The following is a 19,902-nucleotide window of genomic DNA, read 5'->3' as shown; positions in this document are numbered from 1 at the left end:
TTTTTCGCTAACGATGACGATTTTTCAAACTAAACTCTAGTTTAATTGATCTTAAATCTTAATGTACGAAAATTTTCTTAACACAACAGCTACATTTAATAACAGCTACATTTCATCGTTAATATTAATGCATTACCAGATCTTAAAACATTTCGTTGATCATTTCTCAAACGACGTAGTAACAGTAAAAATGGCGAAATATATTACTTTTCCGATATAATAAATTATTTCATGTCCAATTGGCCATCCAACACACATTTGGACGCCGTTCAGGGCTTGACTAATAACTTTATTCATGAGGTTAATCCTAATTAGATAATATTCCGAATCCGTAATAAGCTCATTATTTATTAAAACACAGGTTTTTAGACTTTTATGGATATTTCTGCTAGCATAAAGTAATTTAATACAACGGAAATTAGTCCACTAAGGACACTCGCGTAAAAAGTTGATCTCGCAATAAATAATCACCAAATTACAAAGTGCTTATTTACCAATATGTCGTTTCATATCAATCGTAATATAAAGATGACTAACTATTTTATTTGTGAAACTGAAAGAAACGAGCATACAGTCGACCTGACGTTAAATGATCAATGTTATGTATGAACAATGAACATATTGTTTATTTCCCCTTCAAAACGGATTATAGTCCAACCTGAGATCGAATACAGTACCCTTACCATGAGTTTTCAAAACATCCCACAATTTTATGTACGTTTACTCAATCCATTATTCTACTCCGTTTGCTTCAGTAGAATAAGTAAACGTAACAATAAGTAAGTGCTCAAGTCTTTTTGTCTGCCTCACATATTCGCAAAAAAGAGAGACAAAATATAAGGCGCCTTTTTGTCAATTTAGTGATTTAATGTTATGTTACTGACACTTTAGTTCTGATACAATCCGCTAGGGGCGCTGATTGGAATTTGTATGGGCAAATACCAAAACAGTCATATTTATCAAAACGTAAAAACTCATGGTAAGGTACAGCTGTGTTAGTCCCCATAAGCACCAACAATACGTTTAAATTATCTATATACATTTAATTTCTTTGAATCCAACACAATAGGGCTTAAAAACTGGTATTAAGACAGATAATAGTTATCAAAACATTAACTAGTTTGTGCATGACAGATTAATACATAAAATATAAATTATAAAATAAAATACTTAAAATAGTTAAAATATAAATGAGTGATAATATGAGTCTGTATTAATAGTCTGTGGAACATAATAAAGATGCAAACGAGGACGGCGGCAAAGAAACCGTATCGACTCTGTGGTAATTCGTGCCGCTGCGGATTCCCGCGCTTTTTTAATTGCGCACTTCGGATGATCGGACGATTCGACTGGAAGACACCATTGCTGCTTTTATATATATACGCTTGCTCTGCCGCCGCCCGCGCCGCTTTTAAACCATAATATCGTCTTTTATTAATATACCAGCAGCCTATACGTAACATTTTGGCCTTACGAACCGGATAATTCGTATCGTTTATGCATAAACAGATGGTGTAAAGTTGGGATCTAATTTGAAGAAGTTCGTTTGAAATACCAACAGTGATCGTTTATCGTTTATTTTAAACACTATTGTTATGTGCATGCAGTGTATAGTTGTGTTTAGTGTTACCGTTTATCGTTTAATTTCGTATGTTTAAAAGCTAAGTGCGTTTGTAATTAATTGAAATATAGACATAAGTGACTGGTGTTCGTTTGTTCGTTGTCAATAAAAGGACATTTATTATGTGGTGAGCGAAGTGTATTATAGTTATTATATCAGTAGTGAGTTCGTATATTAAAAGTAACGTGTATTAAAAGTGACGTGTATGTTAAGTTCGTGTATTAAAAGTGAGTTCGTGTATAACGCGTTAAATTATTGTTTATGTGTAATTGTGAATGTGAATTTAATATATCGGGTGTGATTGTGGTGTTAATATAATTGTGTTGTATTCATGTGTGTGTGTGTTGCGTATCAATTAGTTGTTTATTCGAGTATAGTGTAGTGAAGTGTCGAGTTAATAATATAAATAAAATGCCAATAACGAGGTCAATATCCTCTAAGCGTAGAGGTATAAAGATCGAGCCAGCTCCACCTGAATCGAACCCGGTCACTGAACCACAATCAGCACGAGAAGTAGACGCGCCAATAGGGATACCAAGTACTCCAATGACAGAAACGCGAGGTAAAAAGAGTAACGAGTCGTTGCAAAACCGATCGAACGAGTCAGCATGCTCTAAGAAGAGCATTCAGCGCGCTGAAGCGTTAGAACGACTCGCCAAGGCAAAGCTAGAAGAAGCGCGCGCGGTCACTGCACTTGCTGAAGCTGAAGTAGCCAGGATCGAGGCACAGTCTACCGTTACTGATGATCATGAAAGTGGTCCCGGTGCAGACAAAGATAAGTCTTTTCTTATTAAGAGTTGGCTAGAAACGCAACCAAAGATAGGCGAACCCGTGGATCAAGATATTCATACTACCCATCAGAAAAATGATACTGAGTTACACCCGGCGGAGTTCACCGATCGACGTATGCCATCTCACGACCCGCAAATGATAGATGTGGCAGCGCTCGCCGCTGCTTTAAATGAGGTCGCGCGAGCTACATCATCGCACCCACTATCAAAATATGTTCAAGACTTACCATCCTTTAGTGGTGCTAGCAATGAATGGCTAGCATTTAGAGCTGCATACCGAGATACCAATGGTCACTTCACTAAGACTGAGAACTTGATACGACTAAGAAGATGTTTACGGGGTGTGGCCAGAGAAGCAGCGATATCGCTATTTATTGCGGAGACTGAACCGGACGAAGTGATGCGCCTACTAGAATTAAGATTTGGGCGCCCGGACGCGTTAGTCATAGCAGAGATGGAGAAGATTAAAACTATTCCTCGACTAACCGATAACCCTAGAGACATATGTGTCTTCGCCAGTCGCATTAATAACATCGTAGCCGTCGTACAAGCTTTAAAGAAAACTTATTACTTGTATAACCCAGAAGCGATTAGAGCAGTCGTAGATAAATTAACGCCCGCTATAAAATATCGATGGTACGACTATGCTTCGACAAGACCAGAAGATGAACCTGATCTTATCAAAATCTCAGATTTTCTGTCGAGAGAAGCTGAGCTTTGTAGTCGTTATGCACCAGCAGAGAATGTCAGAGACCGTTCACCTTCAATTCAGAAGAAACCACACAGGTCTTACACTACCACGTCATCAGAACCGATAGTACGCTCGACCTCCCGAAAGCCACTGAGCGCACCAGATTGCCCCATTTGCGAGAAGGATCATAAGATTCATGACTGCAAGACTTTCAAAGATTTAAAAGTTAGTGACAGATGGGAACGAGCAAAAGAATTCAACATTTGCTTTCGATGCTTGAATAAAAGAAATTTTCGGCACCGATGCAGCTACAAGGCATGTGGGGTTGAAGATTGTAAAGGATCGCATCATCCCATTCTACATAGCACTAAACCGGCGGAGTATAACAAAGAGAGTGGTTCCGATTTAGCCGTGGTAACATCAACTCGGCCTAAGACTTTGGAAACAACATTTTTGAAAATAGTGCCTGTAACCATAAAGGGCCCCAAAGGTACTTTAGACACATTTGCCCTTCTAGATGAGGGATCTACAGTTACCTTGATAGAGGAAAGTATAGCTCAGGATGTTGGTGCAATGGGGCCAACAGAGCCGTTCGACATTGAGGGTGTGGCTGGAGCTCGAGTGAGCGCAAACACTTCAAGACGGGTGTCGTTGCTCATCACCGGAAAGCACGCTCACAAGGAACATGAGCTTACAGCGCGCACTATCGACAACCTACATCTTTCACCTCAAGCTATAGACGGAGATTATTTGGACAATTTCAAATATTTGAAAGAAATTTCCGATGACCTCATATGTAATCGTGGAACACCCACACTTCTGATCGGCCAGGATAACTGGCATGTCATAGTATCGCGGTCAGTTAAGTGTGGAACACGAGGTCAGCCAGTCGCTTCATTCACTGAGCTCGGATGGGTGATTCATGGCCCCAGTGGAGATAAAACGCATCGAGTTCATTTCGTGTCGAAAATTACAGTCCACAATGAAGAAGAAGAGGAAAGAATAGAAGATCTTATGAAGAACTTTTTTGACCTCGATGCAATCGGAATCGAACCTAAGCATCCTAAGAATGACCCGAACGAACGCGCCATAAGTATACTCGAGAAGCGAAGTCGTCGGTTGCCCAACGGACAATTTGAGACTGGTTTGCTGTGGCGTAATGACGACGTGGTGCTCCCCAATAATAAGAACTCTGCGATAAGACGCCTCGAAGGCATAGAGAGAAAGCTGGACAAAGACGCCAATCTCAAGCAGCAGTACAACGAGCAGATGGCACATCTTCTTGATAGCGGGTATGCTGAGTTAGCGACTTCTTCACCACGCCCTGGCCGCATTTGGTACTTACCACATTTTCCGGTGATAAACCCTTCGAAGCCCAAGCCAAGAATCGTTTTGGATGCTGCAGCCAGAAGTCACGGAATTTGTTTGAACGATACCTTGCTCAGCGGTCCTGACCTTTTGATGTCGCTGCCCGGAGTACTGATGCGTTTCCGGCAAAGACAAATAGCAGTAACAGCAGACATAAAAGATATGTTCCTGCGTATAACCATGCGGGAAGAAGATAGAGATGCGTTGCGTTTCCTGTGGAGAGAAGACAGACGGGAAGGACCACCGACAGAATATCGTATGCGCAGCGTTATATTTGGCGCAGCTTCCTCTCCGTGCACTGCGATCTACATCAAAAATAGAAACGCAAAAGACCACCAACAGCAGTTTCCTGAAGCTGTGGATGCCATCATCAATAACCACTACATGGATGACTATCTACAATCATTTGATTCCGTAGAACAAGCTATTCGTGTTGCGTCAGACGTGGATTATGTTCATCAACGTGCAAAATTCTTCCTGCAAAAATGGGCATCGAATCGACCTGAAGTGCTCGCCAAATTGACATCGGAGCTTAATAGGCGAAACGAGGAGGTAAAGCTGCAAGATAACCCGACAACAGAGAAAACCTTGGGACTTGTATGGAAACCTATTGAGGACCTATTGAGGATCTGACATATAATTTAAACCTTAAGAAAGTTTCAATCGAGATATGTAACGGAACGAAGCGACCAACAAAAAGAGAAGCACTTCGCACCATAATGTCGCTTTTTGATCCTCTGGGCCTTGTCACTCCAGTCACCGTTCCAGCGAAGCGCTTATTACAAGACACTTGGCGTTTAGGTGTCAACTGGGATGAGGAACTTCCCGATGATTTACATGCGGCGTGGCTTGAGTGGTTGCGCCATATGAAACAACTGAGCCATTTGGCCATCGAGCGCTGCTACCCACACTTCACCGATGCAGCGCACGTCGAGATGCACATCTTCGTAGACGCAAGTGAAAGTGCTTGCGTCGCCGCAGTCTACTGGCGATCTATTTCTGTGGATAATACCGTCCATATGTCATTAGTCATGGCCAAGGGGAAGGTGGCTCCATTGAAGGTAACATCAGTACCACGTCTCGAGCTGCAAGCAGCCGTATTAGGCTGTCGCCTAGCACGCACAGTTGAAACCGAGCACGATGTAAAACCAGGACGCCGAATATTTTGGACAGATTCTCGCACCGTGTTGTCGTGGCTCAGAGCAGGACCGCGTACTTATAAACCCTTTGTTGCTCATCGTGTAGCGGAGATTGAAGATGATACCAAAGTCAGCGAGTGGCGTTGGGTGCCCACTGCACTCAATGTCGCAGACGATGCCACCCGCGGAACACCAAGCGAATTTGAACACAATCATAGATGGTTTCGTGGGCCGCATTTCTTATATAATTCAGAAGAATCCTGGCCCCAAGAGCCAGAATCCGTCGTGACACCAATTACTGGGGAAGAACGTGTGGCAACAACAACACATGGAACTCAGCGCCTCGTCGACGCATTGCCTCTGGTCTCGAAGTTTTCATCCTGGTTGCGTCTCGTCAGAACAACTGGCAGAGTTCTTCAATTTATCGAGCTTTGTTGCCCCCGGCGTCCCATTGCCCCTGTAGGCGCTATAAAAAGAACACGTCGATCAGATGTTGAAGACCTGTGGAAGAAGACGACATCACGACGACCACTTCAACAACCGCGAACTACAGCTTCGACACCTGTTAAGCCATGCTACGTGCCTCTCGAAGCCTTTTACCTTAAAGCGGCAGAGAAGATTTGGTGGAAAGCTGCTCAAGAAGAGAACTTCTATAATGATATTTGCCGCCTTCGAAAAAACTTGCCAATCGCTAAAGATAGCAAATTACGAGCGTTAAGCATCTATTTAGACGAAGAAGGCGTTATGAGACTAAGATCGCGTATCGACTTGGCCATAAATATTTCACCGGAACAGCGCAATCCACCGGTCCTCGAAGGTGGAAGTTCATACACCCGATTGTATATCGCATGGATTCATAAACTTAATCACCACGTCGGGGCAGAGACGGTAGTAAACGAAATTCGTTCACGTTTATGGGTGTTGCGTTTAAGACCAACTGTTCGAAACATAATCAAAAGTTGCATAAAATGCAGACTTCTGCGAGCAAAACCTAGTTCACCCCTAACAGGAGACCATCCAAAGACCCGACTCGCCCATCATGAGCGACCGTTTAGTTTTGTGGGTCTCGATTTCTTTGGTCCCTGCAGCGTTACAATAGGACGACGACATGAAAAGCGATACGTCGCTCTTTTCACTTGTTTGACAACTCGGGCTGTGCATATAGAAGTGGCAGGATCCCTGACGTCAGATAGCGCTATCATGGCTCTGAGAAGGATGATGGCGCGGCGTGGATGTCCGACGGAAATCCATAGCGACAATGGAACCAATCTGAGAGGAGCTGATGCCGAGCTGAGGAAGGCTGCCTATACGGCGACAAAAGATGAGGCCACATCTCGCTCAATAACTTGGCGATTTATCCCACCCGGAGCTCCATTTATGGGCGGAGCGTGGGAGAGATTGGTACAATCGATTAAACGAGCACTAGCTGCAACATTGAATGAGCGCTACCCAACGGAAGAAGTGTTGCTGACTTTGCTTTTGGAAGCGGAATACACGGTCAACAACAGACCTTTAACACCAGTGTCAACCTCTGCAGATGACCCTGAATCGTTAACTCCTCTTCACTTTATACTGGGAGGTCCAGCTCGAGTGCCACAGCCTGGAAGCTTCAGCGACGCTGATCTAAACGCTCGACAAAGGTGGCGGCATACTCAACGTCTAGCCGACATATTTTGGGCTCGTTGGGTGCGTGAATATGTGCCGTTGCTTCAAAACCGGCGGGAGCCGAGAAGCCAAGGACCATTTCCACAAATTGGAGACGTAGTATTGCTGGTGGACGAGAATTTGCCTCGGAATACCTGGCCCCGGGGAAAAATAACAAACTTATACCCTGGAAAGGATGGAGTTATTAGGGTCGTCGAGGTGAAGACGAAATCGGGGCTACTGAAGAGAGCCACAAAGAAGGTTATCGTGCTCACAAATGAGGTGCATGAAATGCACGGCGGGAGAATGTGCACGACAGATTAATACATAAAATATAAATTATAAAATAAAATAGTTAAAATAGTTAAAATATAAATGAGTGATAATATGAGTCTGTATTAATAATCTGTGGAACATAATAAAGATGCAAACGAGGACGGCGGCAAAGAAACCGTATCGACTCTGTGGTAATTCGCGCCGCTGCGGTTCCCCGCGCTTTTTTTAATTGCGTACTTCGGATGATCGGACGATTCGACTGGACGACACATTGCTGCTTTTTTATATATACGCTTGCTCTGCCGCCGCCCGCGCCGCTTTTAAACCATAATATCGTCTTTTATTAATATACCAGCAGCCTATACGTAACAAGTTCATTAATAATATCTCTGTCCGTAACAATCGTAAAAACAAATAGTGTAACATTTTCGATATTTGTGAAGTTCCGTCGGCCATCAAACGCATATTTGGCACGCGGCGCAGGATTCTTACATAATAACATTTTCTCGAGTCGAGGATGATTCCAATCAGACGACTTTTCTGCTACTTCGATTCCAAATTAACCTCATTCGTGTTAAAATATTGAATCGCTCTTTTTCTGATAGCGGCTGCTGACTATAATTAAAGAAATATTTATTGGAAAGGAAATTACTTTAATGTAACTTGTGATTTATATTTCTAGCATATGAGTGTGAAGAGTAGCGATGTGTTTTGAAGAGTTTTATGAAACAGATATTTACATTAGGGGTAGCAACATTTATAAAACCGACTTCTAATAATGCTGTCTTTTTGGGATTGATATTAGAGGTCCATAAGAAGTTGTGATCACTTATCACCAGGTAAACTTCATTCTACTTATGTATTTTCCTAACACAACTAACCTAACCTAACTTTACATATAGTTTTCGAAAACCAGAAGCCTAATTCGTCCTTCAGCATGCCCATCATGAGGAGCCGAATTTCAAAGAACCAGGCTATCAGTATTTAAAGAGATACTCTTCTCTTGTATATTTTTCTCTTCTCTACTAATCCCAGGCCTACGAAGTTAGTTCCCAGGGATAGCAACGCGTCTGTAGACGACCTGTAGGACTTATATCTTATAGTATCTTATGATTGATGACAGATATCCATGGGCGGCAATAGCCCCTTTTCATCAATTTCACTCACTGCTCTTCAACTTCAATATTTTAAACATACATAGATTAGTAAAGATTACTCACTCCTAACAAGAAAATGTTACCAGTTTTGACAATTAAAATTGTCACTGTCATCTATTTTCGTGTTTGAAAAATATTAAAAAAATGTAGTTTTTAAATCATTTTCGAATCAAACGTTATTTCTCTGCACTTTTCTTCGATTTCGTGTTTTTGCACCACTTAACTGCACAATCGGCATTTTTCCGCGTAAATTACACCATGAAAGCCATTTTATAGCTGACATATTGTCAGCCGTTTAAGCCATTTTATGGATCCTTCAATTACAAGGCGGTGAGATATCTATACTTATCTATGATTTTATAGAACAAACTTGTATCATCTCACCTGTTGCCCCGGCGTGAACCTGAAGATCTCGTTGTTGTCTCGATACCACTTAACCGAGTGGAGCGGCGGGTCCCCCGTCTCACTGACGTAGTGGCACACCAGGCGCACATCGCGCCGAGGGTCCCCGAACTGGGGCACGTCGAGCAGCGTTATGTTATGTGCTGTCGCTATTACTGGGGACAATATTACACGTCAGTACACAGTACGTTACCAAGGTTGTCTTAGTTACGTTAAAAGTCAAAGGGAAAAAACATTACACTACGTATAACATTAACAGTTCGGTATAATATAGTACTTTACCAAGGTCTTATCCTATGTAAAAACTATAAGGAGGAAAACATTTCTTTATTTAGAACGAGTAACTTTTTTACATTACACTGTATTGGTCAACAAAAAATGATACAACAGGCGGACTTATTGTAAGTACCATATCAAAACATCAACTTTAAATTATCAATAGCATGATGTTCATTTTATTTTTGGTAAATTCACCCGTTATCGTCCGATAGTTTTAATCACTTCAGCGTCAATATAGTTAACGGTAGTATGGACTTACGGAAAAGTACTTTTAAAAGGAAAATGCTTATTCGATGTTTGTTCAATTAAACACCCGCGTAGCGAAACCGTTGCCGTATCAGTCTAACGCGTTGGGGGTTCCAGGTTCGGACCCCTGCCAGACAGATCTAAATGAAGAATTCAGATTATAGGTATAGGTATTTGTGTATTCGTCTATGGTACCTCCGACAAGGAATTCAAGGGTGGGATTGTGAGCATAGAAAACCTCTCGGTCTTGGTCTAACTTGTTAGCCAGTATTCGTAGTTGTATGGCACTATAAAGGCTTTAATACTTGACACGGCACATATTGCGACTTTACTCTCAGTTACAACAGCTTTCTTGAGCCGCGCCTTAGGCAAGGGTGGAAAAAACCGGCCAAGCGTGATAGGCGGTATTGTGGAAGGTTCTGTAGACGGATTTTTAATTTACGGAAGCAGACAAATTCTCGGTTAAATAGTATTTCTGTAAGACTAAAAACAAAATGATTTCTTGCATACAATAAAATTAAAATAATGATAATCAACATTATTATTTTTAGCTCTCATTAATATTGTGGCAATAATTTATAGAAAAAACAAAATTATATGGATTCTGTTCTTTGTTATTTCCCCACGGAACCCTGATGACAATTCTAGCACACTAACCCTGGACAAAAGCATGAATTTCTTGTTTTTCCACAAGGCACAAGTCTTTCATTGTAAAATCCTTTTCAACGATAAATGTGTAGTGCTGACCTAAATGTACATATATAAGTAGTATATATAATATATCATTTCCCTATCTATCCCTGATATGAGATACCTCATCTAGACAAGCGTATTAGCGGTTAGAAACAGGGATTTCTATTACCAACCATCTCAGGTTTATTTTAAATAGTCTTCTATATAATCTCATATACACAATACATGTAAATTTGATTATACGAGTACATATAGCAGTAACGGTTGTAGTCTCGGAGGTAATATTTACTTTTGAGCAGTAATTTTTATGTTCCGACGTGTCTAAATGTTTTTTTAGACTTTGAAATGCACAAATTAAAGATTTTTGAACTATGTACGTATTGCAAATTGATTACAATAAATCTTAAAGATACCAACACAGTAAAAAAAATAATAATTGTTTGTATCACAAAAAAAAGTTTCGGAAATCAAACGCGAACTTCGCAACAACAGTAGCATCAAAATACTCCATCTTGCTCATATTAACAGAATCGAATATGATATTGATATATCGGGTACAAGTTTCTGCTCAACTTTACCCAGCGTCCGTAGTCCATAAATCTGTGACGTGAGCAACCAAACTGCGAAATTAATGCCGTAATTTCAGTCGCCAGTCACAGACCAATTCCAGATTTTTCAATGTTTGAAACGAGATTTACAAAACGATATAATTCTGAATTTGTAGGGCAAAATTATTAGTTCCACAAGCATTCAATAATAATTTATTATCGCCTTAAATGTATTTGTACCATTGATATACGACTATTTTATTAGTGGTATATCAATGATTTGTACAAATGTTCTAGCAATAAATAGAATCCACTTAAAAGGTTAAAATAAAAAAGAACACTAACATTGCAGAACCAGACAACTCCATCTTGCTAAAATTAACAAAAAATTATATTGATAAATCGGGCACAAGTTTCTGCTCAACTTTACCCGGCGTCCGTAGACCATAAATCTGTGACGTGAGTAACCAAACTGGGAAATTATTGCTGTAATTTCAGTCGCCAGTCACTAGCCAATTCCAGATTTTTCAATGGTTGAATCAAGATTTTTGAAAACGTTACAAAGATTGTGATTTTGTTTAAAAAACGATTTTTCAGTATGTATTCAATAAAAAAATACTACAAATATGTGTTTGTACATATATGTTCCAGCAATAAAATGTAAATTACTTTATAGGCAAATATAATGAAGTCGGTTAAAAAGAAAGTACGCTTCACAGGGAATAAAACACGAACTTTGCAAAAATAAACAACAATATGCACTCAATCTTGATCAAATTAACAAATATGATATTGATATATCGGGCCAAAGTTTCTGCTCAACTTTACCCGGCGTCCGTAGACCATAAATCTGTGACGTGAGCAACCAAACTGGGAAATTAATGCTGTAATTTCAATCGCCAGTCAGAAGCCAATTCCAGATTTTCAATGTTTGAATGTAGTTTTTGAAAAATGACATTTAGTATGAAAACCACAAAACACCCCTTTATTTGAGTAATTAAATTTTACCTTTTGAAATCAATGGATTCCAAGCGTGAATATATTGATAAATAGACCTACATATACAAATGTATATATGTATACTATTACGCTTGGCTCGGAGATATAAAACATACTTTAACGATATATATATTAGAAACTTTTACATAGGGTTTATTTGGCTACTAAAACCTTTTAGCAGTTACAGTCTATTAAGATCGTAATCACTAATTATTAAAATTAATTCAACTAAATATTTTGGAGGCTAATCTACATAAAAAAGACAGACTCCGACTACAATAATAATAGAATAATTTTTCAAAAGCAAAATCACAGACAGACATTTCAAATTATTATCAAACAACAGATAAACTAACATCGATCGACGCCTTATATAATAGTCGGCATACAAGTTACGAATGGGCTAATATCTATCTTGTACCGTTTGACTTTCCCAAGGGCAGACAAGGAGGACAACTGGGAGATTTGTAAAATTATTTACTGATTTATTTTGCGCCATTTATTTTTACAACGAATTTTATATTCAATTTTATGTTGAAGCTGTTTTCTTGGCATCTATTTGTTTTGTTACGATTGTATAGAAAAAAGTTATTTTAAAAAACGGCTTGGGAAGCTGATATAGTATTTATTGTAGTTGTTAAAAGTTTACACAATTAATGAAAAAGCCAACCTAATTTTAACTTAATATCAGATCAAACTCCTACCACGTGGTAACAAGTAGTATTGACTATTGACCAATATGTAGGAAGAAACTTTTAAATGGTGCCTAATAATAAAATATGATATCAAAAAATATTTTCATGCATTTTCGTTTGCTTTATACAAGTTAAATAAGATTGTGAACCTACCTACAACCTTAACTGCATATCATGCGTATGTTGGAAGTATGTTGCGATATGGAATAATTTTTTGGGGTAACGCAGTTAGTGCTGAAAGGGCATTTAAGGCACAAAAAAAATGTATCCGTTCTATATGTAAATTAAGACAAACTGATTCTTGTAAGTCACATTTTCGAAATTGAAAAATATTAACTCTCCCTTCGTTATATATATATGAGATTGCATCGATGGTAAATGGAGATATTGACAATTACGGAAAATTAACATTGACTAGAAATATTAATAAATTAAGGACAATAAAGTCGAGAACAAAGCTCTACCACAACAGTGTATTTTGTATGGGTCCTAAAATATATAATAAACTCCCTGATTATATAAAATCTGCAACTGGCTATAAATTTAAAAGATTGCTTAAATTACACCTTATTGATAATGCGTACTATTCCGTTAAAGAATTTTTAAACGACAATGTATAGAATGATAATGACATATATAATTTAATAATAATTAATTTAATAATAATAATTTAATAATATTGTTATGTTAATGTTTTAAAATTATAAATTGACTGTTTAAAATTTAATTTGAATAATAAGAAGACAATTGTGTATTAATTAAAATTTTGCATACCTCTAAGAGGTGTAATATAGAGGACAATTTTGAGGATATAACAACTGTATACCTATATTAAGCAAAATAAATGATTTGATTTGATTTGATTTTTTTTTTATATAAACTACATTATAAATCTATATAGATAAAATGGGACCTTAGGAATATAATTAGGGATATAGGTGTTGTACACGCAAAAAATGTTACATAATTTAAGTTTAACTTTATACTTTATCTTATTCAGACAATACAAATTCCAAACTCATTTTCCCATAGAGACACAGACAGATATTAGCATAAAAAGTCGTTAAAGCGAAATGCTGAATTGATTAAATGAAGTTAAACATAATGAATGCGTCTCGCAATGCAGGACCTGCCGGCACGAAATTAATATCAGAGATCTATGATGTAAATGCTTTTCAGTTGCTCTCTTCCATTTTTTATTCGTCGTTGAATGGAATAACGTAAGATATTGTTATAAAAGACATTTCTTGCATCTAAATATGTATTTTAGAAGCAATTGGACTAAAAAGTTAGAGAAGCTTTACCTATAAGATTGACAAAAAATTACATTTATTTATTCATCCGCCATTACAAGTATACTGGTAGGTAAATATTCCCTTTGTCCCTGTAGTTCCGGGACTAGAATAGGGCTACGGTATCCTCTGCCTGTCGTAGGAGGCGACTAAAAGGGGGCTTCCGGGGTTGCGGACGGCAAGAGTGGGAGCTCGAACCGTCCAGCAAGCGACCCCGGGAAGGACGGCGGTATGTGTGGTCGCATACCGTCGTAAGCACTACATGGTGTGGGAGGAGCGAAAACTGCTCCCCCAGGGTAGAGCCCGTTGGGCATCGCGCTTGGAGGGCTCCGGTTGTGTTCCGTTGGAGATCCCGGAGTTCTCCAACAAGCGTTGAGGACGGCCACCGGGGGGGTTTTATTGCGGTAAAAATCCCACATAACCCGGCGTCGCTCCCACGTCGTGTGGTACCTTTTGAAGGTTTCCCCCTCGAGAAGAAAAAAAAAGGTAAATATTCCCTCATATTTTGAAATTTAGTGTTTAAATAAAAAAATAATATGTGCCTTAAGCTAACGTAAAGAAAAGTACCTACACGATCGCTAAGACCCGTAGATATTTAAGATCATAATTGTTCGATACTGACCTAAGAACCTCTTTTAGAATTATCTGGACCAAATATTGGAATAATTATAATTAAATATTTTTAAAAAGTATTTTTAGGTAAGTAGTAGAATCTGAAGTAGATCTGCCAACGTTATAATTGTAAATTTGAATTAAGAATGATTTTATCGTATCTTATCCTTAGCAAAAGATTACTGACCTTGTATCGATCAAGATAGGCAAATAAGATATATTGCTTTGATGTCAAGTCCGTTTGCAAAGCTTACTTTGAGTTATAAGGGCCTTCCCTATTTCCTTTGCAACGGTGCCTACATTATGCAAGGACCGTCACAGAGGAGATACATAAGTGCCCTTGCTTAATTCAAGTCAACCTTTGTAGTGTTGTTTTTGTACAATATGTTTAGATGAGTAAAATACATAGATTGATCCCTCCTAACAAGAAATTTTAACTAGATTTGAAAATTGAAATTATGTGCGTTCTAAAAAATGCTTAAAATAAAATGCTTATTTATTTATACGTAAATTTTCTCTTAAAATGTTCTTTAATTGTCTAGAATTCAAACAATAAATGATAAAATCATCCTTTCGTGACTTCATTCAATTTCAAGGCGGTGAAGTATGTTTCTATATTACTTATCAAAGAAAATATGTAGCAAAAGGCTAACAGAGTGTGGGAGGTACAATATATTAATATAATTTATTTTATATTAATATATTTTAATAGTAGCGATTAAACGAGATTATTTAATAAATAATTACATTTAACAACATAATATTGTATATTTCCGTACGCCGAGCAGATAGGATATATTAATATCATTAAGAGTTAAATTACATTATAATTTAACATGTAAATATTACTGTAGGTTGCCTGGCACAGAAAGATATATAGGATTAAGCCGCCTCTCTGCCTTTACATTTCTGTAATTGATTGAATCATAAATATAAAATAAATATTTGTCAATCTGTATAGTTATAAATATAATATTAAGTGTTCCGTGATATATTTTTTATAAATTACAACAACAATGTTTTCGCACTTCTAGGTCTGAAAAGGCTGAGTTGGTCACTAATAAAAGGATAGCGTCAGTATTTTCAAGAAAATAGATCTCTGCTGTAAATAGGCAATTATTACCTGAAACATATAACTAAGGTATGTGAAAAATTTTACTACTAGTTACATGATAACTGCGTAGTGATATTGTAAAGGCCCATTTTGTTAATAATGGCTTATATAACGTTAGTACTTAAAACGTTAATATCTAAATCTTATATATAAAATTCTCGTGTCACAATGTTAGTTCACCAAATTTTATATGCACATACAGTAGGTCTGAGAATCGGCTATTATCTATATTTCATACCCCTAAGTGATAACCCTTTTATTCACCCTTAACATTTTTTTATTTATACGGCAACACAACGTTTGCCGAGTCAGCTAGTTATCATATAAAACATTATGAGTTATAAAAATAGATATATAAATTAGGTATAATTTACTAAGTTACTTTATAACTAATACGTTATAAAGTAACTTAGTAAATGTTATAATTTCAAGGATAATATAGGGGTTATATTAGTATTGTAATAATAGTATCGTTATGTAGAGGAGTTACATCAGTACAAAGTAACACATTACGAAGCTACAGGCGTGGTACAATGCAATCTCGAGGAAATGAAGAGAGTTATCGTGTTCTGATCTTGTATACATGTCCGTCTGACATTACATCTTGCTACATTAGTACAATATGTAGTACTATTATCATGATAGCGAGATTTGTGTGGATTTGCTGCAGCCTTTTGTTTCACTGCATAATCGTCTCTTCCTATACTAGAAATCTTTGTTCCTTATCGTCAGGTGGACTGCATGCACATTTGCGACTTGTAAGTTTTATAATAAAAACTACGCTAATATAATGCTGCTCCAGTGCTTATTGACAGAGGATCATAAGAGTTGCTGTGTAAGATGTTTTTATAAGGACATTTAACCGTCCAATGACACTTAAGACATCTAAATCCTGACTGCGCCAAATTTAACTTAACTTAATACTTCACCGTTGAAACAAGTGATAATTAAATTGTAATATGCACATAAGTTAGTAAAATCAGAGGTCTGAGCTTAGGATTCGAACCTTCGACCCAATGACTGAAAGGCCGTATTTCTAGCTTACCACGGCTTATACCGTTCCACCAAATTTTATCTGCACATTCAGTAGGTCTGATAATCGGCTAATATCTATTTTTCATACCTCTTAGTGATAAGAGTTGTTCACCCTTATCCTTTTTTATTTATATGGCAACACAACATTTGCCGGGTCAGCTAGGAAACATCTAAGATTACATGCCGAAATTTATTTCTCTTTACAATTGCAAGATGAAAGCCAAAATTGAGTTCCACATTTCTGTCTTTTCGGCAGGTAACGTTTATTCCCCTGATCTCGAGGCACGCTTCGTGCGACAAGTGCCCCTCAGCTGTCATCCTCTGCCGCCATCATTTCATCTTTCGGTGCTTATTCCCTTTGACGTAAGACGCCGTATAGAGCAATAGTGTCAAGTGCGGGGCCGTCAAAGTGATAATTCTAGGAATATTTTTGTTACTTTCGTACGTTTGCAAATTGCGGATGGAAAAGGAATGGTTAAGAAACGAACAATTTTTTTTATAGTAAACTTAATGATAATATTTTTGTTATACTAAACAATGTTTATGACATGATATTTTAAGTATACTTTCAGTAACCTAACTCAAACTAAGTACTAATAGTAAGTATGAAAATTGATCGTATTATTTTGTTGCAATGACATCATCGTAACTTTCAATTGATTGAATGTCCGAGGTCCATACAAGAACACACTATAGAGACATGCTAGACATTAGTCTCGCCCAAACAGATTTTTTATAATCACCGTTTTCGATTATGCTTATTGTTGACCGTAGTAATAGTTTCGCAGGAGAACCTGTTGTCTACCACCTGGCACCTGTTACGCCCGTTATTAAGAACTAACCTATACAATATTTGCTTTCAACATCGAATATTTGACAATTATATATAACAAGTGGTAGTAGGTACCATACGATTGCCATACCGCTACGTTTCGATAAAACAACATTGCACAAAAAATACAATTCGTTAAAATAGATTACGCGAAATGAAACAAATTTTATTATTTATTTAAAAAATGAATCGAAGCCGCGGTTTCCAATTAAACGCGAATAGAATTCAGATAGGATGTAATTACTGCAGCTGCAACCAACTCCGATGTTTTGCTAGTTCACGAAACTTGGCTGCCAAACTAATTCCGGCCTTTTTGTGGAAAACGTGCGAACTAATTAATTTTATCCAATACTCACTGGAATATTTTCTATACACGTTTCCGTGTTTGAAAAGCGTGAATGTGTTTATAAAGGCTGCGGCACACTACTTGCGATTTTTCGAGATTAGCAATGGTCTTGAATTTTATACTCGAATTATATGTGATTTAAAGAGTTTGAAAGCGCTAATGTGTTCATAAGGGCTGCGGTACACAACTTGCGATGCAGTTGTCTAGATTAAGAGTGGTCTTAAATTTTGTGATAACAGTTTTGTGTTTGCTGAATTGAAGTAGGTACGTAAAAACAGAGTAAAAATAGCGTATTGAATTACACTCTTTATCGATTATTATTATATTTAATTTCGTTTTAAATATAATCGTTATATTTTTGTTAATAAATATTCAGCAAAGAATATTTAATCAGCTTTTTACACTGATTTATGTACTTTTTACTACCATTACCAGCACGTATCGAATAACATAAACATTCGGTTAAAAATGCCCACTAAATCCCTACATGTCATTTCCATTTAAATCCGTTCAATGGATCTTAAAGTAGTCGGTAGAAAAAAGTATTATTTTATATTAGTAAACTGCCTTATATGCACTGTCCTCGAGCATTTATTAAAGTAAAAAATATACATTTTCATTGAACAAATGTTTATATGAAACGAAAACTAGTGTGCGCTACCCATATCTCGTAGGCCCCGTAGCTCCGTAGCTCCGAAGAAGTTTGCTACGAACGTAGCGATTGTAGCTTCCGTAGTTTATTTTATCTTATAACGGCTCGCTGTTCGTTTCCTCTCGAAGTTTGGAAACTGCGGAACCAATTTTCGTTGGGAAGCTTATAATGTAACTTTCTGTTTTAAGTTGTATGTGTTAGCGATTTACAGTTTGCTTTTAAACATAGTTTAAATTAACTGTTTAACATTATAATTAGTAGCGCTTGTTTATTTGTTTGTGTACGTTAGTATGATTTTGTTTTCCTTTTGTACTAAAATAGGATAGGAGTTCTTCCTGACGTTAGAGCTACAGATGCCAATATATCCCCCAGGATTGAATCGGAACGTAAAGAGAACTTACAGTAACACTTACCACACGACGCAGCTAATGATAACGATTATAAAAAATCTGTCATCGGCTGCAGGTAGCATTGGAACTCTACCACAGTGGTGCCCAGCCCACCAGAACAGATTTTAAGCCAGAACACAGTAGCACTTAACACTGATCTAATTTGGCACAAATAAGTGTGTTGGTTGTACTTTCCGAGTCGAATTACGAAAGGACGTTACGTTTTAAGGAAATACCAAATGGTGTATTTTAAAGAATATCGCTTACGAAACGTGTCAGTAACGCAGAGTAAGAACCTCCCGAAACTTCGTACAAACCTACGGATTCTACTTACAAAATAGACCTCCAGATTAGTATTTACTCTGCCGTATTTACACATTTCCATATCCCAGCTTCAGTAACGCTATGCCGCATATCTCAAAGGGAATATTGTAAATCATTCCGTCGGTAATGGGTCGTAGGCAGCTGTGCCACACTTGTGTCGCAAATAGAATAGGGTAGTGCGAGAAGGGTGTGATAGTGTAATTAACATAATAATATGATATTTACCTATATAAACATTTTTAATTAAAATTGCAAAGGGTAGAAAAAGTTATTATTAATGCTGAATGAAAAGTTTACATCAAGTTACCTACTGTATAATTTTAGACTAATACTAGCTGACCCGGCGAACGTTGTGTTGCCATATAAATAAAAAAATGTTAAGGGTTAAGAACCCTTATCACTTAGGGGTATGAAAAAAAGATAACGGACTAAATTGTAAATCTAAACCATTCCCAAGTCCCCTTGAACACACACAACAAATTTCATCAAAATCAGTCCAGTCGTTTAGGAGGAGTTCAGTGAGATACACGCACATAAGAAATATATATATAAAGACTAGCTGACCCGGCAAACGTTGTGTTGCCATATAAATAAAAAAAAAAGTTAAGGGTAAACAACCCTTATCACTTACGGGTTTGAAAAATAGATAGAATATTTGAAACTGCGATGGTAGCGAAGTCTGTCGAAACCAATGTAAAACATTCCAAAATTAACAACTACTTACGAATTAAAAATTAATAAAAAACCCTTTCTACAC

The 19,902-nt window shown here is 37.5% G+C and overlaps 1 protein-coding gene across 1 annotated transcript in view; it reads right to left on the bottom strand.

Annotated features, from left to right (window-relative positions):
• LOC140743981 (uncharacterized) overlaps positions 1–19,902 on the bottom strand; it is a 41,484-nt gene that overhangs the window by 10,081 nt on the left and 11,501 nt on the right. Inside the window, exon 2 of the mRNA XM_073075420.1 lies at positions 9,072–9,244. Coding sequence (XP_072931521.1) covers positions 9,072–9,244 — 173 coding nt within the window. The remainder of the gene's footprint in view (positions 1–9,071; positions 9,245–19,902) is intronic.

The sequence above is a fragment of the Epargyreus clarus genome, unplaced genomic scaffold (assembly GCF_041222505.1).
Source record: "Epargyreus clarus isolate Ecla_fem2 unplaced genomic scaffold, WU_Ecla_fem_2.2 ptg000008l, whole genome shotgun sequence".
NCBI lineage: Eukaryota > Metazoa > Arthropoda > Insecta > Lepidoptera > Hesperiidae > Epargyreus > Epargyreus clarus.
The sequence above is the reverse complement of the archived record's forward strand: the minus strand, read 5'-3'. Positions and strand labels throughout refer to the sequence as shown.